Source organism: Alosa alosa, chromosome 1 (assembly GCF_017589495.1).
Source record: "Alosa alosa isolate M-15738 ecotype Scorff River chromosome 1, AALO_Geno_1.1, whole genome shotgun sequence".
Taxonomy (NCBI): domain Eukaryota; kingdom Metazoa; phylum Chordata; class Actinopteri; order Clupeiformes; family Clupeidae; genus Alosa; species Alosa alosa.
In genome coordinates this window covers 30566144-30590326 of record NC_063189.1, presented here as the reverse complement: position 1 = coordinate 30590326, position 24183 = coordinate 30566144, and the positions used below count along the sequence as shown (strand labels likewise).

The window sequence follows — 24183 nt, the reverse complement described above, 5'->3', positions numbered from 1 at the left end:
GGGTTCTGGAGATAACCAATTCGCCATCAGATTAGGAGACGGTATGGGAGAGGGTCCAACGCGGTTTTGGGTTTGAACTGAAATGATTCAAGGTTGTTTATCCAAGGCCGTAGCTTTGGTGCCACTTCAAAACCAACACTTTATACTTTCTGGTTATAGGCGTTAGCCCAATTAGCCTGCCCCTGCCTGGTTACTTGGTCATGGCCTTGACCGCAACAGCACACTCCTCTCCCATGGCAGACAGGACAGAGATCTAGAGAGAGAGGGAGAGAGAGAGAAAGGGAGAGAGCGCAAGACAGATTAACAATCAAAGATAAGCAAATTTCACAATTTCTGACTAAACTTCATAAATTTGATTGCCATTCTTTCAGTGTTATGTTGGTAAATACATTAATAAATTGACTTAGATTTGGCAGTTGGTGGTCACATCTGGGGACATTTAAAGATTGAGAACAATCAGCTCAAGAGTCTAGTAAACTGAATCAACAAAATCTATATATTACTCCGGGGCAGATAACAGAACGAGTGGTTTAGATTTAGACAACCTTCTTAACAACTAACATCGATAGGCGAGATGGATTCCAATGAGATCTGTTGCTCCATGACTGAATTACATCAGAAATGGTTAAAGTTGGCATTAGTAATCAGCTCATAGCAGACAAGTGACAAATGTCCCAGGCTTCTGCTTGGACTAGTGAGTCATTGGAGGATACTAGTCAGGCCCCATATGAAGAACATAAAGGAAAAAGAAATCAGTCACGCAGGAATTTGTCACATATGCTCAGTATTCTGTGCACACCTGACAAAGGGAGTAAGTGGAGGCAAAGGATTGTGGTCAAATAGTCTTTCAGCTAACATTATATAAAATAGACAAGGCTTTAATTTGACATAATTAAACATAGACCAGGCAACTGAACGTTTCTTAAAGGCAGAATCATGATATCAATCGTAACCGCTTTTGTCTCTGAACACGACAAAACGCACCAGCCCAGTTTAGGAGCAATTCATTCAACTGTTCAGTTATTCACATTAGCCTTTGCTATACCAGGGCTCTACACGAACATTTTCTTCCAGGAGCACTTGTGCACCCAAGTTAAAAAATTTAGGAGCACAGACAAAAATTTGGGCGCACAGTCAGTTCTGTACTTAACCTACACATAATCTAACATTACACATGTACGTTACACGTTAAACATGCCAGTGCACCAATTGCAAATATTAAGAATGACTGACAACATTTAGGCTACAGGACACAGGATTTTAAAGATCAGTGCCCATTTTATTTTCAGTCTGTTCCATTTTCCTACATTTTGTTAATGTAAAAATAATACATTGCCATATTTGCCTTTAGCCTGTATATCAAGTATCCTGCCAAATGTAGGCCAATTTATTTATTTGTGAATCCATCTGTAGCTAATCAAAATATGCCCATGGTGACCTATCTGACTGCATACTGCCTAATCCTACTACTAAAACAGTCCATTTTCTCTTCCACAAAACCCAACATAGGCTAATCAAGGATTTATTTTTATATATATATATATATATATATATATATATATATATATATATATATATATATATATATATGCTTTTTTATTTGAAATATCTGCATTGATGGGGGCAGTAGGCAAACATCAGAGCTACTTTCGTTTTGAACTTCAGCTTGTATTCGGCGTAAACAAGCATGCGTGGAAGCCTGGAGTTGTCAGTAGCGTTCTACCTTTGAATAAAATAGGAGTATTATGGGAGGCTACTTTTGTGCCCGTCTGTACAGCTATATTTTGCATATTGCAGCCAATACGTCAACTGGGCTAAAAGGCATGTTAGGTTACCTTTCCTTCCCTCACTGCATTCTCAGAATCTCATCCTGTTCCTCCTATATCCTATGACTTCAGTGGATAAGAACAACTAATTTCTTCAATCTTTGCATCTTGGCTGGCTAGTCTAACTTTCTGCTTTTCCTGCGCGCTCTTGGATTTGATAGAAGCGACTACTAGCGATGTTGCGGTGTATTTTGTAGACAAACATTAACATGGTTAGAAGTCATTCGCACCAGTGCGCCTAAATATTTTTTTGCACTCGCACGCCATTATTTTTACTCGCATGTGCGAGTGAAATGGGCGCACTGTAGAGCCCTGTATACTGATTAAGTCTGCCTATTTGCTCCATCTTTTGCCGATCTAAATGTTTCAAACTGCATGTATATATCTATAAATGACAGAAAGGAAGTAAGGAAGGTCCGTGCGTCATTTGCATCCCTCTCAAACCGTTAGTCCGATTGACTTGAACGTGGCCGGTGTCTTGCTACAGGCATGAGTAAATGCAGTGCCAAGTTTGACGTTGTTTGGATAAGTAATGCAAAAGATGGAGCCTTTCTCCGCTCTACTGTAGCCACTCTCCCGCTCACACAGCACAGGGCAGGGTCAGAGACAGAGAGGGTAGGTGGAGTTTCAGCAGCACGGATTCAGGGCACAGCGTGGGTCAAGATGCAAGATATTTGGATGATCATCATGTCTGACCTCAACAATACAGACTCCATGCAGTTTGCTTACAAAAATGGTTTCTGCGGATTTTGCAACACGCCAACAAACACGGGTATGCAGTGGTTATTCAAAATGACGTAAAAATGATGTGCAATAAACTGACACTTTGAATAGGCCAGGCTACATTGGACTTGAGACTTTGAATAAAGAAACGACAATTCCGACTGCAAGGTCCCAAATTGAAACGAGCGTTAGGCTAATGGTCCCGAATTTAATGACGTTAAAGAATGCCACACAGCTAGACAAGTGGCAAACAGAGCGACATGTCACTTATGCTACCAAAGACTTTTGAGTGACATCGTTGCAAATCTCATGATGCATCTTTCTACATAATGGTTTGTCTTCTATATCATTAAAGGACAATATCTTTATATTGTGCATACTGTACACTTTACTACACTACAATATTACTGTTACTACTCTGCACATATCTGTCTATACTTTTCATACTGAATATCTATATTTAGTCTGTTTTATAAAATTAATATACTCATAAATCATATACAGTATCCTCCAGAATTATTGGCACCCCATACTAAAGTTGACTAAAATCTGGTATAAAAAATAATCTGTTGGTGATTTATTGTAATCTCACAATGAAAACAAATAGGAAAAATACAACCTTGAAGGGAAGCAAATTTGTTTTGAGAAAAGGAAAATATCATAAAGAAATAAATATTTTTAACAAAAACACGTTGCTCACAATTATTGGCACCCCTGCTTATAATACCTTCTTAAGCCTCCCTTTTCCAATAAAACAGCTTGTAATATTCATCTATGACACCCCATACAGTTGGAGAATACAAAGCAAGAGATTTAAGACTGTTGGTCTTTACAAAATCTCCCCAGATCATCCAGATTTCTAGGTCCACACTTGTGCATTCTCCTCTTTGACTGACCCCACTGTTTTTCTATGGAGTTTAGATCAGGGGGCTGAGATGGCAATGGCCGAAGCTTGATTTTGCGTTCAGTAAACCATATTTGTTTTGGTTCATTGACCTGATGAATGATCCAATCATGACCAACGTTTAGTATCTTGGCAGAGATTGACAGATTTCCTTTAAAAATGTTCAGGTTTTTTTATGTTGTTTGTGATACCATGCACCTTAATTAGATTCCCAAGGCCTTTGGGAATAAAAACAGCCGCACAATAGCACAGCCTCTCCACCACAGCAAACACACGTAAAGTGTTCCTAGCCAAAGAGCACAATTCTCATGTCATCTGACAATAGACCACATTTCCAGACAAAGTCACTGTACCATTCAGTAACTCCTGCCGTTTACATTGGTAATTAAATGACTGGACAGGCGTTTACCTAGCATGCCCTCTAAATAAGCTATTAGCAGTGAGGTCACTTTTGAAGATTGTTTGGGGGACTTGGTGACCCCAAGATGACACATTTGTCTGTAACTTTCCAATAGTGGTCCTTATGGAATTTTTTGCCTATCTTACCATCCTCCATACTGTATGTGGGGGTAAGATAACCTTGGGTCTTTGTCAAAGCATGTTTGTTACATTTCCAGTTGATTAGAACCTTTTAATCATTGTTTTAACTGTAAATATAGGCATTTTCAACAAAGTACCTAGTTTTTATAGACATTCACTGACTTACAAATGTCCACACTTTCTTTTTATTTAAATTTAATGTATTCTCTTGTCTTTGATGTTCAAAAATGACAAGAGGATTTAGCCTCCGTTTCACTTTATTTTCATACCTTAGTGAAAAACAAAGTAACGAACTACCTCTGAAAGTTCAGACACTCTGATTAACTTAAATAAGTTGAAATTAGATAGGGAAATGCTTCTGTTTTATATGTAAGATTTTCTAGGGGTGCCAATAATTGTGAGCAATATTTATTTCTTTATGAGATTTTCTTTTTTCTCAGAATACATTTTCTTCCCTTCAAGGGTGGATTTATCCTTGTTGTTTTCATTGTGAGAGTACAATGAATCAAAAGATTATTTTTTTATGCCTGTTTTTAGTCAACATTACTAAAGGTGCCAATAATTCTGGAGGGTACTGTATACACTTTTATAATGTTACTGCTACTACACTGTCCCATATCTGTACATGATGTTCAAACATTGTTCATACTACATATCCATATCTATTTTGCGCTTATAAGGTTACTGCTAATACACTGCAGATATTATATTTAATGTATATTACTGTAAACCATACCACTTTAACTGCATACTACTGTCTTCACTGCACTATGTTTTATACTGTTTATACTGCACCACCTGTCTATACTGTGTATATCACATTGCACTTTTTTGCACTTCTGGTTAGATGCAAACTGCATTTCATTGTCTCTGTACTTGTACTCTGCACAATGACAACAAAGTTGAATCCAATCTAATCGTGAAATTACCGACATGGCAAACACTCACTTACTACTGGCTTCACAATACAAGAGTTTGAAGTAGGTGTTTGAGGCAAACACGAAACAAAACCTTTAGAACAGACGAGAACTGCTCACCATAATGTCTTCATTAGCTTCGAATTTGCTCTCAATCTCTTTTCCCAGGTCACCTTCTGGCAGTCTAAGGTCCTCACGAAGATCTCCGTTGTCTTTCAGGAGGGTGAGGAACCCATCGGAAATGTTGACCAGCTGTGTGAAAGAGCACATGGGTGAAGCTCTAATCTTATTCTTACCTATATTATATTCTTGGCTACATGGGTATCCTGTGTTGGCCATGCAAACCTTTAGGGCTACATTTTCATTGTCCGTTAAAAGTACTCATTCTAAATTTTTGCTCACATGTGGCACAGTTCACATGTGTATTATGGACGTATAAAACAAGAAAGAAAAAAAAAAAAAAGAAAAAAAAAACATGGATTTGGATGCTCTCAGATCAATTTCAGGTCTCATTCATACCTGGAAATAAATCAGATCAGTCAGACAGATATTCCCCTCTCATTTAGACTGGCATGTCATTGGAAAAAAGCCCAGTCTTCTACCTTTACACATTTAAATTACTTGATATGTTATTCATGTGCACAACTGGCAGAATTTTGAAATTCAAATGAAGATGGAAACTGCACTAAGTAAGGACCAATTTGTATTTACTTAAATTGTGACCTTCTACAGCTACGTGAGATTAAAGTAAACAACCAGCCATTATTATAGCACAATAATGCAAGCCTGCATTATTTCCTGCGTTTGCTTTCATTTTTGTAACAATTCTTGTATGCATGCGAGCTGTCAAGTCTTGTAAACACACATATTGCTGATAGTAACTTCTGAAAGTAAATGTATACGTGTGTGTGGGGATCTGTGCAACCGCTGCCAGTGTAAATGCATCCTTAAACCAAGACATCAGGCTTAAAATGGGGTGTTCTAAAACAAAGGGTACCCTCTTGCAGCCCTGCAATGTCAGCTTAATGCATTCCAAAGGGAGAACAAATCTCCAGTCCACTAATGAATATATGTGAGGTGTCTGAGAGCTGAATTCTCTTGAGGAACGGCCCCAACTCGGTCAGCAGCACAACTGACAGGTGTGGAGGCGAAGTCATTAAGACTTGTATTTGTAACAAATCACTCAACAGACATCACCAAAAAAAAATGTCTAACATCACATTATCTTAAACTTGTGCAAGCTGTGAAGACTGATGCAGACTACAAAACTGAAACAAGCTCTTCCTCCAGAATGTCAACATACATTTCCACCCAAGCACAGCACCTTAAAAATAGACAGCTGGTACATACATGTTACGATTATTGCTACACATTTCCCTGTCTGGTCCTACAGCACAAAAGTGTCAAGTCTTGTGTTTTGAGAACCAACCACTTACTTCTCTTTGAGCAGAGGCCAAATGTCAAATTACCCATAGTTTCCACAATGTGATAAGGTCTACATGGTTATACATTGACAGGCTGAACAGCAGGAAAAACTTGTGTTATCAAAAGTTATTTTAGGCTATTATAGGTAAACATTTTCAAATCTTTAACAACCTGGCCTACACCTGGCAGTGTACCCCCCTGCAAGTGGGGTCGGTAAACATTTTGACCTGATTAAATGTTGTTGATGGTCCGCATATCAATATTAAGGACATTTTTGCCGCACCTAAAGACATCTTTTCCTAAAGTTTTAGGGAGTAAGCCTATTTTATATTTCAATCACCAAAAATGATAGTTATTATAATAATAGTTATTAAAATTATTATTGGAAGATAATAGTAAAGATGTGCTTTTCCTTGACGATAGGCATCACATCTATGAAAAATACCAACTAAACCACTGGAAACTACAATAGAAAGAGGTAATGTGTCATCAGGGTGTAATGTACACTTGTCAGCGTGTTTGAGTAATTACCTCCCACCAAACACACACACACACACACACACCTTAGATCTGGCCCTGGGATATGCTTGCTTTTTGACCAAGCGTCACATCCGTTCCCATACACAACCAGCCGTGTTGTGAACCTGTGCTACGTTACTATGTAGGCACAACATGAGTTTCCGGGAGGGCTCCACTGGAGATCAGACCGCAGAATTCAGACCCAGTCATGAACAAAACTGGTCTTGCATGCTTACCTGGTAATCAACCCTTTTAATATTAGGAACATCCATGTTGTGGGTGGAGGGGCAAATATCTTCATTTTTCTTGCCAGTGAAGATATCAATTCCAACCATATGGACCTAACAAATTCCAAACACATAATTAACCATCATTATTAATGGACAGCCATTTCAGGTCCAGTTATCATTCACATTCTGGGCCAACTGCCCATCATCTCACCTGGCCTCTGAAATCACAAGCACAATTTCAGTGTTTACCTTGGCATGACCATGCTTGCCAGTCTTGGAGGTTGACATTTCCACTATCTTGCATGGACGTCCTTTGAGAACGACAAAGCCGTTCTTGCGCAGGGCGCTGCATTGCATGGGGTAAGTTGTGGAAGCCCCAGAGTCTCCACTGGTGAAGTCATGATCATGATCTGCCATGATGGTAGGCTAGGTGTCTGGGCTTCTGAAATCAACAAAACTAAATTAGTCACGTGCTTTCAGCCGCATTAACCCAGTGTCAAGTCATGTCAAAACCTCACACATTCTTGCAACGTTTACAGATGGTGGTGCCAACTAAACTCTATTTGGAATACAATGTTGACACATAAGCGTATGTAGTGTTCTAGTGGTGCAGTCAGACGCATGGCAACGGTTCTGACCGTATCCTGGAGGAAGCTGCTGATTTAGCTAACCTATGCATGACAAACAGCGAAAGACCAGGACACAGCAAGGATAGGTGAACTGAAATTAAGCTGTCAAACTAAACAAGGCTAAGGTTAGTTCGCGAAACTAGAAACTTGCAGATGACGTCAGACCAACATGTCAGCTGAACATGTCAAAACTTTGCCAAATGTCATGCAGGGCAAACCGCTAAATTGAGTCCATCTGCCGAGTTGACAAGCAAGAAGGCGAACGTAGCAGGAATGTTACAGCTAGCGAGGGGGGCGATTCCAGGATTTAACGTTACCAAGCCGATTGATGGGTTAACGTTATGCTAACTTAGTCACGCGGCCTTCATTTAACACATATCTTCGACAACACTTCTACTCCACACCATTTAATTTCATGACTCATACAGAGACTTGCTAAATGCACTGCAAGTTGATGTAACAAGTTATCTTATCAACCAACTTAATTACAGTGCTACATTTGACATGGCAAACAGCTAACGTCGAAAGCTAGAATGTTCAACGTTAGCTCGGAGGCAAGTCAACTGCAACATAGTTTGCTAACTGATAACGTTAGCATGTTAGCGCAAAGTAAATCCCCTCTTAAACAGTTAGCTAGCAGTTGCAGAATAAGTGCAAAATACAGACGTCTTGTAGCTCAACAGCTTTGCGGGTTCAGGCTGATCAATCAGACAACTGTGTAGAAAAGTGCAATGGCTCATTTCAGTTTCAAACTAAATATTAAAGTGTTTTCGAAAAAGATTAACGTTAGAAGGCCGCATGCCCGTTTTTCACTTCATCAGCTCGAGGGAGACAAATAATAGCTAGCAAGTTAGCACGACTCCACACCCTACCGCGTTCTTCGGACAAGCTGCGTGGACTGGGGACAGGCGACAGTTGTTTGCATCGGTAAACTCGCACTTTTGTGTTGGAAAACTTCACTTCTCTGCATAGCAAATGTTTAAATGAAGATTTCAATGATAGCAATAACATAAAATGCAAAGGGAGGCATGCGCCATGCCATTTCTTACCTTCCAACAAAAGGGGTCCTTCAATGCGTAGACTCGTCTACTTTTACTGCGGCAGGTTTTTCAAGAGGGCGGGGTTTCGCTTAGGATTCACTTCCGGTACATGACGTAGCTGGAAAGAAAAGCTCCCAAGTCTATTTTGAGTTTTGAACCAACTTGCCACTAACAAAAAAAATCAACTTTATATAGTCTATGTGTGTTTGTTGGCCACTTGTAAGTCTATGTTTTGTTAGTAAAGCCAACATGCCAGGTTTGGAAATTGCACAAATTTCATTTTGTAGACTAATTTTCAACCTCCAGCAAGCATTGATCTTACAGACATGAAGCAAACCCAGACCAACCTGGGGTGTTTCCCAAAACCATTAGCAACTTTGTTGGTTGCAATGCAATTTCCCATTGCCAACCAACTAAGTTGCTAACAGGTTAGCATCTATGGTTTTGGTTAACACACGATTATTATTTCACCAATATAACATGTTAATATTGTCTATTATTTTCTAATATTATTGTTTATTTTCATTATTGATCAATGGTATTGCATTGACATGTGCACTTTGGGTTGCACTCTGTAGCCTACATAGAAAAATGTGCTATATAAATAAACGTGACTTGACTTGACATAATTGTTATTTTTCTTAATGTAGCCTTACCAACTTTCAGTCAAGTGTCTGCTAAATTCCATAACCATGATATTATTTTATAGGCCTTTATAGAGGACAGTAAAACGTAGCCTAGGAAAATGTGCAAAGACTAATCACAATCTAATTTTCCTTAGACCTTTTTTTATTTAGTAATTTTCATTCAAGTTACGTAAACTCAGAGTTTCATTCATAAATCATTTTAACAATTTACCCTTCATTAATTTTGAATGTTAATTCAGTGCTACCACATTTGACATCTTTGCTTTCACAAATAACCTGTCTTGAAAACATTTGGGATATCAAATGAATATTCTCAGAAACCTCACATGACAAGCTAGGCTATGTGTGCAAGAATTATTGAAGATTCAGCTAATTTATTAGCATTTTCCATTCCCATAACAGGATCTTTGAATACTGCATTGGCAATCATGAAATTTCCTTCCAGTTATATTAACAAGATGGTACTGATGCTGTCGCAAACTTACTTAACTTTTAGATGGAAAATGCTGGTTTTAATAGGCCAACTGATCTCAAAAATAACAAAATAATGAAATAGCAATACAAGTTTATGGCATACATGTAAATCACCTCTCTTCCTGTAAACATTAATGAAATTGTCTGCTTGCTCTGAAATGCCTTGTATAAATACACAGTCACACCAACTTATATTGCCTACATTGCAACATGTACATTTAAGCTTGGACAGAAATCCACATGATTGACATCAATCATTACAGTTACATATGAAAACATCAGTCAGGGGCATCCCACAATATTAAAAACAGCACACTTAAAGGTACAGACAGCAATTCTGCAGGAAGTTGCATTTGTTTATGTTAACCAAGGACCAAACAAAACACACCAGAAAGGTAGCTCACCCCTCCCTATAGTATTCCCAGAGAAACTGCACAGGGTTTCGTTTTGTTTGGGGGACAGGCTGCCCCCACTTCGTTTCCAGTTTTAGAAGCCTGGGCTGCCTACAGAGACCAGGTTTTTTACAGTGTACTTTCAGAATGGGCAACTAGCGGATCATGAGTGATCATTGACTGCGCCTTTAAAATGATAAGGCAAACATGTTGAGCTAAATATTGAAATAAAAATATTAACATAAATTTAAAATATATAGAGGTCTTTAGTCTCTCTCCAGACCATTATTAGGTTTTGCTTTCATCTCACTCACATTTAGCTGTAGAAATGCATAATAGTATTGTTATGTAGATGCATAACATTTATATTTATGCCAATGGTAGCAGGCAAAAATTCCACCAAGCTTATTTAAAGTTACAGTAACAGCCTGCATTCTCAATATGCAAGAGGATTCACTGTTTCCATCCTCAGGCCTCTGCAGAAGACTTGAGCTGCTCTAATTCCGTCGTTACACTGGCTCCTGCTGGTGAGCCTTTCCGCTTCCGCTGGAACACGGCAGCAATCTCCTCAAAGGTCTTGCCCTTGGTCTCAGGGACACGAAAGTATGTGAAGAGTGTGAAGATGGAAAGAAACCCAGCAAACAGGATGAACACATAATTCCCAAGCAGAACCTAAAACGGCAAAGTCAAATGGTATGGCAGTGAGCAGAGCCGGACAGCAACGGATTACATTTACTTGAGTACAGTTAGTACTTGAGTAAAATTTTGAGGGATCTGTACTTTACTCGAGTATCATTTTTGGGGAGTACTCATGACTTTAATCAAGTACATTTGAGAGGCAAATATTGTTCTCTTTACTCCACTACATTTCTATCCTTAACCATGAGTACCCGTTACTACTTCTAAAAAAAAAGGAAAAAAGAAAAATCTCGGAAACCCTCAATTTGTTGTTTCCCTCTCAAACGTGATTGGATTGTGCAGGCGCCACTGATTGGGACAGCCTATCAGCAATCACCTTCAGCTTTCCCACCAAAGTCAACTCCATGGTCAGATTTAGATAAGAGACGAAACCATGGACGAAACAATGGATGAAGACGCAGCAGGTCCATCCCGGGAATGTGCCAACCTGTGGCCCCACCTCGCCAGACTATTTCAATTTTAATGATAAAAAAAGTTTATAATAGTTTTCACTTCAAGTGTTTCAATTACAAAATAGTATTTTGTATTTTAAATACATATATTAGAAATACTGCCCATCCCTAGCAACGTGGTAAAAAGATGAAAATGACTTGATTTTACTTCCAATTCCTTTTACATTCTCCAAGGTATTAACATTAACATTTTTCATAACTCCATGTAGGATGTTTCTGTACATAAATGTAAGCACTGTGGCAGTAGTAATGCAAAAATGTAGGCTACTCTTGTACTCTTGATACTCAAGTACTTTTAAAAACAAGTACTTCAGTACTTTTACTTAAGTAGACATCTGACTGTTGTACTTTTACTTGTACATGTACTTGAGTAAAATTTAGCAAAGGGTATCTGTACTTTTACTCAAGTAATGAAGCTGTGTACTCTGTCCGCCTCTGGCAGTGAGACACTACAGTCACTACAAGTCCACTAGAGTCATTCCACATGTCTATGTCTTCAGGATGTCTTATTTCCAACTCTCACCTCTACAAACAGTATACGTTGACAAGAGCCATAGCACCTGTCTGTGTCTTCAGACACAAACATAACAGATTCTTACCTCTAAAAATAGTGGAAGTTGACAAAGGCCATTTTGCAAATATATGTCTGTGTCAGACATGAACGTACAGTATCTGCATCTTCAATATTACCTCTACATAGGGGAAAAACATGCCAACGATGAAGTTGCTTGTCCAGTTGCAGCAGCCAGCCAGTGCAATAGCAGCTGGACGGGGACCCTGGCTGAAGAGCTCAGCCACTATAAACCATGGGATAGGTCCAGGCCCTATCTCAAAGAAGCTGACAAAAAGGAATATGGCTGCCATGCTCACGATGCTCATCCAAGAATAAGTGTGCTGTGAAGACAGGTGGATGGAGATATCAAACACTGAATTCAGTCAGTGTATCAGATAATGAAAGTCAGATAACTGCAATCAATTTTATTACACTTTAGTCTATCGCCTACTAGCCTGATTCTCAAAAGAGAGTTGGTCTGGGAATGGTTTGTTCACTTTAGATTTCCAAGGGCCATAGCCAACAGTGAAATTAAACTTTAACAGTGCTAATTCCAATAAAATTGGTGAAATCTGAAATCAAATTCCATGACCATCTGTGTTAGGCTTGGACTACCTTATCAAGACACTGCATGTGAGAGTTAACATCATATTGAAATGTATTGTTCACAATATACTTACCAAGTAAACTAGGCCCACTGTCATGGCTATGGCACACAAACACATTCCTGCCAATCCAATCAATGTTAGTGTCCGTCTACCAGCCCTGTCCACCATAGCCACCTACACAGACCACAGATGTACAGGCACACACACACACACACACACACACACACACACACAATTGTGTTATTATACAATTTCACAACCATCTTATGCGATTCATACTTCACCTTGACATTTGGATTAGTTTAATCCTGTTAAGATCAGTAGCTGCAGCTCTCTCGCTGGTCAGAGTTGTGTACATTTGTCAGTTTAGTTTGTCCTTGAACAGGGAGATAAATGGGCCTCAGTTTCCTGATAAAACCTGGCAACAATCCATGGACCGCTAGACAACACTGCAACACTTTTTGAGACTAAGCATAGGGCGAGTCTGCAGTGGGTTACAAAACCCTCACATATTTTATTCTCACCCCTCAAGTGGCTGAGATATAAACAATCAGCAATCAACACCCTACAGTTCTGAGACTATGCATACAAAACAGGTCAAAACCTATGCTGCATAGGGTGGCAGATGCAGCACTTTGTAACTCAGATTAAGGAAAGAGTGTGTGTGTGTGTGTGTGTGTGTGTGTGGTGGACGTGGGGGGGGGGGGTGTGGAGCTGAGTGAACAAACTTCTGTGTAACCTAGAGATGAGGGCATGCATGTATTATGCTCCATGTTTGACTAGAGGCTTGCTTACCGAGACCATAGTGAAGACTAGGTTTATGACTCCAACACCGATTGTAGCATACACAGGCTGTGTGACTCCTGCTTTGTAAAAGATTGCTGTGGAGTAATAAAAGATCTGAAGTAGACAGACAGACAGACAGGTGGATAGATATGATAGAGAGGGTGAGGCACACCAACCAAAAGAAGGGAAAGGCAACACAAACATTATTGTTGAATGAGAGAAAATGGAGGCCATAAAAAAGACAATCAAAATGATAGGCACTGTAAAACAAAATTGTGCCTGTATAAAGAGAATGATTTCTTACGGCGTTGATTCCAGAGAACTGCTGGGACAGATGCATCATCAGGGCCACAAAGAGCTGCTGGCGGTGCGCAGAGGAACGCAGCAGGCCCAGAATGGTCACAGGTCTCTCCTTCATCAACTCATCCTTCTCTGCCTTCATCTCCGCTATGTCTTTGGAGGTGTCGTACTCACCCTTAAACCTCTTCAGTGCTATGGCATACAAAGCATCAGCCGATCACTAAGGGGCCAGAATCAACTAGTGTGCCACTGCAATACATCTGATTATGATCCACAAGTTTTACAGGTCTACTACTTTGTCATCACAAGCCTTTGTACTTCAAAGACTCACTGATGCACTTATTCTTACTGTACTCTAGCGTTTTTAAAATTGCTTTAAAACTTAAACTGTTTACCATGTTGTTAATCGCTTTGGTTAAAAATGCGTCAGCAAAATCTAATGTAATGTAAATGTAATGTAATGTAAAATAGACCCCAAATAACTCCAATCCAAATATGTAACCTTTTGCCCCTAAGGAAGTAGTGTAAAGGGCCATGCTCCCACCCCTGCCAACAACGTTACATAGTGCAATACCAGGGTTCTGAGCATACATCGTTCCATTATCCATATTGTAAATCAGTATAGCATACAAATTAGTTTGGAGCCATTATTCTAAGGGAAAATAAATACATTGTGTTGATACTAGAGCTGTATCCTTCTGTTTGAAATGCCTTCAGAGTTATGGATATATGTAGTATAATATATGCATGGCTGCATACATTTGCAGGCCTCCTGCTCCTTGCCCTGTTTGATATAGAGGTAGCGTGGACTCTCTGGACACAGAGGGAGCAGTAATGTCTGCAGGATGGCTGGGGCACCAGACAGGCCAAGCAGCAGGGGCCAGTAGTCATCATTACCCAGCAGGAAGTCCAGGCCAATGACCTATGGACCAAGCAGAGAATACTTAGATGAATTAATCTGGATTAACTAACACTCCACCAGTGGGGTAACATTTCAGTTAGTGTCACATGAATTAAAATATGCTGTGATAGATTATTCTTTTGATCAGGTTAGTAGAATTTGTGTTACTTTAGAAACAGTCCAACACAATCATAATATTGTAAAGTTGGCAAGCAGATAGCCAAAAAAGCATTTATGTACTGGGTAAATAGTTGATGGATTGTTGGATGTGATACAGCTGTTTGAAAATCTTTTCATTCCAATTCCCACCTGACTGAGGAGAATGCCTGTTACTATGGCCAGTTGGTGAAGTGTTCCTAAAGCACCTCGGTATGCTACAGGAGAAATCTCTCCAACATACATGGGGACCAGTCCAGATGAGAGACCTGAGCGGTTAAAGAATCATCAATAACTTAGTTACTTTATGCAATCAATGGAGCTGATAAGTAAGATGCAATTACTTTATGCGGTCAAAATAGAATATGTTAGATAGCTCTAACACTCAACCTATGTGTTCTCTATGTGACTATCGATTTTAAGGCACAGGCTCAAAAATATGTGGTAGATAATGGGCCTATAGAGTAGTATCTTTAGGACATTCTAGTGTGGAAAAAAACCAAAATGTACTTTGCATAACTTCTTACCGCAGTAGAAGCCCATGACGGCACGGCCTGAGAGGACCATGATGTGGGCTTTCCCCATTTTAGCCAGGCCCATCAGAAGGCCTGCAGCAATAGCCAGGACGTTCACAACTAGCATGCCTTTAATCCTGGTGGGCAGGGAACGGAGGAGGCGTTAGCATCCTGAAAAACTGGTGAGGGTGTGTCTCGTCCCACCATTCATCTCACTGCTGGGGTGATTATGCATGGCAGTGTGTTTTTTAAATTATTATTAATTTATTTCATCCTCATTATTCCACTCTAGGTTTGAGTGCTAACACATCCCAGCAGATGAAGATATTCACGTGATATGACATGTAACAAAGATGGACTAGAAAAAACAAACCAACAATATCAGATTCTAGTTCTGGGATGGATTTCCCACTAATAACCAGTGCTCACCTTCCTCGGAAGTCGGCCACAAAGCCAACCAAGAAGGAGGAGAATATTCCACCGACAGAGAAAATGGCCACCGATAAAGACCAGTACATGACCACGGAGGGGTGGACCTCCTCTGGCTCGGTGGTGTTGCCAAGCACTATGCGGTTACTGGCCAAGTCATCATCAGGCACCACGCCAAGGGAGCGGCCATAGTGCCTCTCGATCACCTGCCAACACACAGAGAACACCACACTCTGAATACATTCACAACCCATATCCACATCAAACCTATGCTTTGGACAACTAGATGTACCGCATAGCGGTACAAAATATGACCGCCGCTCAGTCCTGTACATCCGTTCCGCGAAAATAAATCACACTTCAATTTGTCTCCATATTTTACTCCACCCCCCACTCTTGAAACTTTTGTGTATGCTTGTTTGGCATGCCTGAGTGTGTGTGTGCGGCTGCACAGAAAGTACCCTACTGGTGCTGAAAAGGTGAATAGATTGTAGAATAGCCAAAGAAGATGTAGAATTGTTATAAAACCTTTAAAATCTCTAAACAATCACAAGTAGGGCAGTTCATCACAGTTCATCCATTGCAACTGGATTGATGAAAGGTCACTTACACCTGTAGGCTACATTGTATTTGGGAAAAGCAAAAGGTATCAGCATAATGTTATTTATTTATTTATTTTTTATGTATTTATAAACAAAAACATCTCTGTCAGTTCCATGCCGTTTTCAACAGCTATCAAAAAACAAAGGTCATTTTTGGATGGATGGATTTTTTTGTGAATGTTTCTTCTTCTACATAAGATTTTAGTCATCTTTAGTTCATGTAATACTTTTATTGTCAATGCACAAATTAAGTAACAGTAGTCTGAAACGTTATTGTTAATGCACAAATTAAGTAACAGTAGCCTAGTCTGAAACGAAATGCTGTTTTACATCTAACCAGTGGTGCAAATAACTGACATGTCCAAATGGGCCTTGATGAAATGCGTCATAGACTGTTCATACACATTTTAACGGGCCAAAGTTGAAAAGCTTTTGTCCGCTATTGTTAGTGCAAATATAGGCTGATTCATGTTCCCTTGCATTGTTTAACTGAGGTCCATGGCTAGTCTGGCTTTCATCAGACCAAGCTCAATCTTTTAAGAAATCAAAAAATAAATAGCGGGCAGATCAGGCTGGGTTCACCCAGCCTAGTCCATAGGCACCGATATTGTTTAATTTTCCCGATTGAGATCTACACGCTCTGGCTATTCTAAATGCAAAATGCATCAGGGAGTTATGACAAAACGGTAACTAACAAACTAGATCCTAATAGAAAGTTGTTAGCTTCCCTAAGCTACAGGTAGGATTATAAGGTAGGCCTATTGACAACATAAATTGTCAATAGGCTATGCTGGCGACACAAATAAAATCTCCTTTGAAACCAATGGCTTACGCCTTACAGTATCAAGCCGGACTTAAACTGTCATATCGCGGGCGAAAAGTTGTAATAACATTCACGCAGCTCCATGAGTCAAGGAAAGCGCCAATGAAGTAGCCACTTCTAAATGGGACCCACTACACAGTAGCTTAAGGTGTTTTGCTAAAGCAGCCATAATGAAATGAAGGTGTCATTGTTTGGATACTTCACACACACGTGCTTTTTAATTTCACAGACTACAACTACCAAGCTGTAATCAAAGCACATCGATTCCCCTCTCACCCTGCACGCACTTAAAACAAAAATAAACAGGCGCCTCAGTCTCACGCGATGTATAGGCAAAACTGTATCAGACCGGTGTAACGTTGGTAAATCTTCCATTGCACAGAATGATTTTGTAGCACGTGCAATAAATGACAGTCGAAAAGATACAAACAGTGCTGCTATCAATTTGCTTGGTATAACCGCATTTATAGTTTTCTACAAATGCAATCAATCAAATGCCTCCATCACTCAACCAACGCTTAACGGTAACATTACCTAGGTCCTTATTGATATTACAAGATTAACGTTACCTGCAGTAAAACCAAGCATGTCCGAGAAACATCCTTAGATTTATTTCGCTTCAAGAAGAAATGGAATTACACTTCATGTGAACATCGTCCTATCCTTATTAGATGTTCGCTGCGGTAAATTACAGTCCTTGTATGAAGCGTCCATTGTTTTTTCCAACCCACTTTTAACTTCCAACAAAATTACGTCTCACTGCAACTATGCGCCATCTAGTGGACAAACGACTACTTCGCCAATACTGAAAATGCAGCCATGATGATGATGATGAATATTTATTTTGGCTTTCTTTTAATCCTACTGATTTTCATTTTTTACCGGGGCAAATCACAAATGAGTGATTATGAGCCAGGTTGATGTGGGCCCTTGAGACCAACATACCATAAAAGATTCATAGAGAACTGTGTCTGCCCTACCCTCCTTTCGGGGTCCAGTCCAGCCGGGGCTGCAGATGAAAACGAAAAATGACGGTTCCATGCTATCCATGTGGGGTACATGCTCACCAAGTTTTGTGTACCCGGTCTTTCAGTGTCCCGAATCCTTGTTGGTGTAATGCCACTAAATGTACACATAAATTATTTTATTGTAAGGCCCCCATGAACGAAAGTACACAAAACTTGGCATGCATTCAGAGGGTGTCATAATGATCCTACTCTTTTAATTTCGTGCAGTTTTGACCTTGTCAGCCAGAGATATTGAGATGAAAACACCTCATTTTTTTTTTTTTAATTTTTTAACTAGGTGGCGCTATACATGAAATAAGTGGTAATGGGATGGGTTGACATGCCCCCCTTAAGACCAACATACAAAAAAAGGTGGACCTCCTAGGCCCTACGGTTCTCGAGATATTCACAGAAAACTGTCTCCGGCCACCTACAGGCCAGTTGGTGTATAGTAACATAAATTAATTTATTGTGTGGCCCCCATGAACGGAATTCCACAAAACTTGGCGTGCATACATAGGGTGTCATAATGATCCTACACTTCCAATTTTGTGCAGTTTTGACTATGTTAGGTCACAGATACCTTCAATTACACCACCTCATTTTTACTTTTTTTGTGTTTAACTAGGGTGGCGCTATACATGAAATGAGTGGTTATGGAATGGGTTGACATGGCCCCCTTGAGATCAACATACAAAAAAAAAATGGTCCTCCTAAACCCTACGGTTTTCGAGATATTCACAGAAAACTGTGTCTGCCCTACCCTCCTTTTCGGGGTCCAATTCAGCGGGGGGGCTACAGATCAAAACGAAAAACGATGGTTCCATGCTATCCATGTGGGGTTACATGTCCACCAAGTTTCGTGTACCCCGGTCTTTCAGTGTCCCGGGAATCATTGACGGAAATTTGGGCATGCGAAAAAAAAAAAAAAAAAAAAAAAAAAAAAAATCTGACTAAACCTATATGACCGCCGCTTCGCTGCGCGGCGGTCATAATAATGTACTTCGTCAATACATTAAGAATTTTAATTTAGCATTTTACATGATAGATAACAATAGAACATTCCCTTTCTAATTTATCTGATGAGTAAACGTAATCATCTGATGCCCGTTTTATTTTGCGTAACTACTGTACAGTGCGTCATAACGACTGTATTATCAACAGTTTATCTAATTGAGGCAAAGTGTAACCGGTGTCCATTCTCTGGCCTGAGGATGGGAGGACCATATAAATACTGATTGCATATTGCATAAAAGTTGAAAGGTCCGGATGCAAGGGTGTAACAGTTCAGATATCATGTATTTAAGGAGTTCATCTCGGTTCACCTTCTGAGGAGCGTTGATGACCCCCAGGCTGTAGCCATACTGCAGTGATCCCAGCACCGCAGTGAACACGGCCAGGACCAGAGTCCCTGTGAGCTGCTGCAGAGGGAGTCCAGCAGCAATGCAGAGTGGTTATGCACAGACACACACACACACGGTCGAGAGATTGCATACGGCTATATACAGTAAATACGAGACAAAGGGGCGAGGCTGGGGTTATTATGCCACGTTTGAGGAATAGCAAAGTAAAACCTGAATTCAAGAGTGCATCATGTTAAGCACAGTCAAATGTATGTGCCATTGTTCTCAATAGAAATTAAAATGTCCTTTTGATTTATAGGAGCCTTCTCCAAAACACTCTTTTATATTTTTAATAGTAAAATCTAAGTCTGTAATCACCCCCCCCCCCCCCCAAAAAAAAAAAAAAAACACAACAACAAGTGATATGAATTTAAATTCAAACAATTTTAAAAATGTGACTATCTATTCATAAAACACTGGTAAAAGGCCATGAAGCCAAGTTAATATATAGAGTTTGGTTCAAAAACGCTATATCCTCCATTTTAATGAATTTTCATAAACAATTGTTTTACATTTTTTTTCCCAAGTACTTTCAGTGGAAATGTTTTTTTTTATCTTTACTTAATCAAAACAACAGAACTGCAATTTTATTTACACAATTAAATAACATGACTCATAATGTTATCAAAAATGGATTTATAGCGTTTTGGAACCAAACTCATATATATTAACTAAAAAACAGAACACAGCTCAATGTATTATTGCATACTGTCTATTTTCTGACTTCCTATGTAAATTACATATGTTCTGTATAGCCTATGCACATGCTCATTTATGCAATACAAAATGATCATAGACCAACACATGGAAGAGCTATGTAACAGTTCTAAGACAAAAAGACAGAAAATACAATACAATATATACTCTATAATTATACTCCTTCTGAGCACTGCAAATGGGCATATCACACTCTCAAACATTCTTAGACTTATTTTTTTGCTTTGTTTGATGTTTTTGGCAATTGAAAATCACCAAGTATATTGTATAAACATCTCTAAAATCCTAATTATATTTGTCTGGACACCAAAATAATTTTGACAAAGGTTTCAAGTCTTGATATAGATATTTAGAAACAATATATATTAAAATAAAAGAATGTACTTTGAATTGATTGTTTAAATTATTAATAATTATTGAACCAACTTCAAGGTCGGGTGTTTATGAAAGTCAAAATAGGGATATTCCGTGAGCACTTTACCTTGCCAGAATCCATTATGGGTATAGCTCCCTGTCCGAGCAGGACTACATGCTGCTTTTCCAGGTAAATAATCAATCATGTGAGTTCATGCGGTGGTCACACTCCCAACAGAAGGGACTGTGTCCCCCCCACCTCATGTCCAACCCCCAACATTCACATGCTAGTTTACATTGCTAGTGTTGCACTCATCACTGGATATTACACATTTACTATGATTGGCAAATCAGTCCGCAACCAATCTTGGCATTAACATAATTTTGCAGGAAAGATAATAGCAATTACAAGTGAGCGTGGGAGGATATTGAATATACAAAATATGCTGGGTGCTTATGATATTGGTATAGCATTGGTATTTGGTTATGGTATTGTATATAACTCTGTTGTGGTTTTCAAAATCTATCTGAAATTTGCAGGTGGAGGCAAACATGCTGAAATAACAAGGTTAATGATACACAGCTACAAGGGGGGGACGGTCAAAGTCTGAGGGTCAATTAACACGAGTGATGAGACAAGGCCTGCAAAACACACACACACACGACACACATGCAAAAGCTGCTGTGTCTGTTTTTCATCTCACACAATAGGACAAGAGGACAGGACAAAGTAATACTTATTGATCTTATCTTTATTCTTTAAAATAAAAAAACCTAACCAACAAAATGCTAGACAACCATTTATGCCTCATGTGGGTGGAAAACATGACAATCTCCTTGGGGAAAATGTCAAAAAGTAAAACACTACCCAACCAATGTTTGAAGTGATTAAAGTGTCAATGCCACCAGAGCTGAAAGTAAAACGTGACAAAGCATAGTGACGTGAGAGTCAGAGTCTCTTTAAAACTCTCAAGCACAGGCTAGCACAGTGTTTCTCCCAAACATTAACTCACTCATCACTCATCTCTCTCTCTCTCTCTCACACACACACACACACACGCACACACACACAGCAGGACATCATTATTGCTAGAACTCTTTATCAGGAGTGCAATCACTCATGTCTCTGCAAAACTTTTCTCTTTGTCCATTTAAATGAATGTCTGAAATACAAATATGTACAGTGTGCAAAAATGAAAGATGACCCCAAGAGATGTGCAATGGCAGATGTTTTCAGGGCTTGTGATTGCACACAGGGGACAAAGACAATTTAAGTGTATGTGAAAACAATAAACAGATGGGATAGATGCATTATGAATGTATCAGAAGGAAAACGGACACCGCTCGCTTCAACAAGCGCTCACTTGATGGTGTGAAATATCTATGAAATATTCCAGAGATGTCAAAAAAAGGAAGAAAAGGTTGCCCTTCCCTCCTCCTAAACAGTAGAAAAGAACAAAATCCAGTTGTAGGATTTCTGCAACTCAGGGTTCCTCCTCGTTCGGTTGAACACACTACTACAGCCACAAGATGGATCGAGGAGGTGGAACACACCAGATCTGACCATCTGACCGACACTAGAGGAAGTGGGGCTCTGTGCCTGTGGTCAAGGCCTGAGTGCGAACCTCTCACTCTCTCCCTCCCATCCCAAGGACACTTTCTTTACATGGTCTGGCTAAGCTGCCCATTTTCCACAAGCTCTCTGATCAAACAGTGATGAATGGCTACAGTAGTTTCAACCCCACAAGCAGACCAACACATATCTGCTTGTTGCATTTTGTTATTTAATCAGACTTGACATTTGTCTACTTACATTTTAAAAGTAAAAACACAGTTACTGTCATATAATCTTAGGACACATTCACAATGTTAAAACAAGGTTAATGTTTTTTTTCCTCAGTAAACATGTATAAGAAGGAATTCTTTAGACTATTTTAGTTGGTTTCCACCATACCAGGTGATATATCATCAATCTGCTGAGGACACTGAGAATGCAAAATTATTTCAAAAGGTACCTGTAACAGAAAATATACAATTTTTTTCCCTGCTCAAATCAGAATAACAAATGATCATCTGGATGATGGTATAAGCATTAATGAAAATTAGCTGTAATGTAAGGTCTCTTTCTCAGCCTCTGCGATACTGAAAAGAAATAACCAGACACATGATTACGAGGTAGGTCAATTACAGTCCCAATGTGTACACTAGTTGTTAAGATTCAGCAGCGCACAAGAGGCAGCCGATGTTGACATCTGAGGCTTCTATTGGTGGATTAGTTGTGGAGACACTGGCATTTATGAAGGGGTGGACGACTAAAACATGATTGTCCGAGATACAATCAGGGGCTTGGGAGGTGACTAGGTCAGACTCAGACACGTGGTGGTGCGTCAGGAGGAGTTCCACTCCAGAGACTGGCCTGAGCCCAAAACAGCAGTAGTGATATGAAGGCTGAGAGAAGGATGGGCACAGAAAGAGCACCAGCACCGAAAAAGACCACAGCCTTGAATACAATGTGGGGATTGTGCTCATGTTCACCACAACCACCTGCTGGACTCCTCTCCTTCCTACAACAATGTATCGCAGGAGCTGTGTGCGAGCGAATAACAATCGAAAAACAAACAAACAAACATAAAAACAACCTGATTTGACTGTAGATGAAAACATCAAAGGTCTAGAAGTTTCCCTCAGTCTGAGGTTGCTTTTTTTCTTTTTTAAATCTTTTCACATCTTCCCGACCACCCAACACACACACACACACACACACACACACACACACACACACACATATTTTCTGTACAGCTTGCTGTGATCCTCTCTGCCCCTCTGCAGCTGCAGAAGACAGAAAACAGCGCTTTCTCCCGGAGTCCCCAGGTGTAGAGTCCCGTTGTAAGGTGTGTGGGTGGAACAGCACACAGAGAAGGGGAGAGTCACCACAGAGGAGGCTCCATGGCCAAAGTCTGGTTTCACAGCAGCAAGCCCCTCTGGCTCCCCCTGCTGGAAATGTGGGGAACAGGAGCTCAGGAGTCACTGCTCCAGTTCCCCAAAGCCACTTCTATGGCTTCTTAATCTAAACGCATGATACGAGGCCATCCTGGATGTCTTGAGATCACAGTCTTACACTTTTAAGTGTATCTAAAACTGTAGTTTTTTTTTTCTTTTTCATTTTTATTGTTTTGAACCAGTGTTAAATGTACCTAAAGAAAAAAATAAATCACAGACGCCATCTTGACTCCTGGTGAGTGGGGTTGCCTGCCTCAGTGTTGTGGACCATGACTGGACGTTCACAGCTTCACCAGTTCATCATGGAGTTCCTGTTGAGCGTCATGAAGAACACCTGACTGCTGCCGCCTGTGCGGACTGAGGCAAAGAACACCTGGAGGGGGTCAAATAGCAGTATGGTGAGCAGAGGTTAAATAAAGAGCTAAACTGCAAAGCTCCAGGGATCATGAAATGGAAGCACCTGGGGAAAAACAAAACCTTCTATGGGTTGGTTGAAATGCATTTTTGCGTAGGAAGTCACCTGTACAACAAGTTCAGTAGCATCACACAGCAGGTATTATTACCAAGCCTAGTGTAGATAGATAGATAGATAGATAGATAGATAGATACTTT

At 39.8% G+C, this 24183-nt stretch overlaps 3 protein-coding genes across 12 annotated transcripts in view; all 3 read right to left on the bottom strand.

Annotated features, from left to right (window-relative positions):
* Nucleotides 1–2: 2 nt before the first annotated feature.
* eif5a2 (eukaryotic translation initiation factor 5A2) lies at nt 3–8836 on the bottom strand. Of its 4 annotated transcripts, none has more exons than XM_048253036.1 (5): nt 8763–8836; nt 7334–7526; nt 7091–7195; nt 5031–5162; nt 3–253 (listed from the first exon to the last, which is right to left on the bottom strand). In XM_048253036.1, exons 2-5 carry the CDS (start codon nt 7499–7501, stop codon nt 191–193), a joined length of 468 nt encoding a protein of 155 aa, XP_048108993.1. In that variant the 5' UTR covers nt 7502–7526; nt 8763–8836; the 3' UTR covers nt 3–190. The 4 variants fall into 4 exon arrangements, with proteins under 4 accessions (XP_048108993.1, XP_048108996.1, XP_048109004.1 ...); XM_048253039.1 differs by having other exon boundaries at nt 7334–7523; nt 8763–8834; XM_048253047.1 differs by lacking the exon at nt 8763–8836 and adding an exon at nt 8586–8689.
* Nucleotides 8837–9521: 685 nt separating this feature from the next.
* slc2a2 (solute carrier family 2 member 2) lies at nt 9522–20786 on the bottom strand. The gene is made up of 11 exons (XM_048256528.1): nt 20699–20786; nt 19423–19518; nt 15666–15871; nt 15249–15373; nt 14875–14990; nt 14424–14586; nt 13669–13856; nt 13374–13478; nt 12651–12752; nt 12108–12311; nt 9522–10938 (listed from the first exon to the last, which is right to left on the bottom strand). The coding sequence occupies exons 1-11, from the start codon at nt 20711–20713 to the stop codon at nt 10735–10737; spliced, it is 1524 nt and encodes a 507-aa protein (XP_048112485.1). The 5' UTR covers nt 20714–20786; the 3' UTR covers nt 9522–10734.
* A 519-nt stretch (nt 20787–21305) lies between these two features.
* Nucleotides 21306–24183, bottom strand: part of tnika (TRAF2 and NCK interacting kinase a) — an 83590-nt gene continuing 80712 nt past the window's right edge. For all 7 annotated transcript variants that reach the window (XM_048256456.1, XM_048256465.1, XM_048256482.1 and 4 more), the window contains one exon: nt 21306–23944. In XM_048256456.1, the coding sequence (XP_048112413.1) occupies nt 23861–23944 (84 nt within the window). In that variant the 3' untranslated portion in view covers nt 21306–23860. The remainder of the gene's footprint in view (nt 23945–24183) is intronic.

Coding starts and splice junctions, on each gene's coding strand:
- eif5a2 (XM_048253036.1), bottom strand. CDS start 7,501: ATGGCAGATCATGATCATGACTTCACCAGTGGAGACTCTGGGGCTTCC. Junction 7,196..7,333: donor GCAAGCATGGTCATGCCAAG/GTAAACACTGAA, acceptor GGAATTTGTTAG/GTCCATATGGTTGGAATTGA. Junction 254..5,030: donor AAGCTAATGAAGACATTATG/GTGAGCAGTTCT, acceptor CTCTCTCTCTAG/ATCTCTGTCCTGTCTGCCAT.
- slc2a2 (XM_048256528.1), bottom strand. Junction 13,857..14,423: donor GGAGCAGGAGGCCTGCAAAT/GTATGCAGCCAT, acceptor TGTATGCCATAG/CACTGAAGAGGTTTAAGGGT. Junction 12,312..12,650: donor CAGTGGGCCTAGTTTACTTG/GTAAGTATATTG, acceptor CTGTCTTCACAG/CACACTTATTCTTGGATGAG.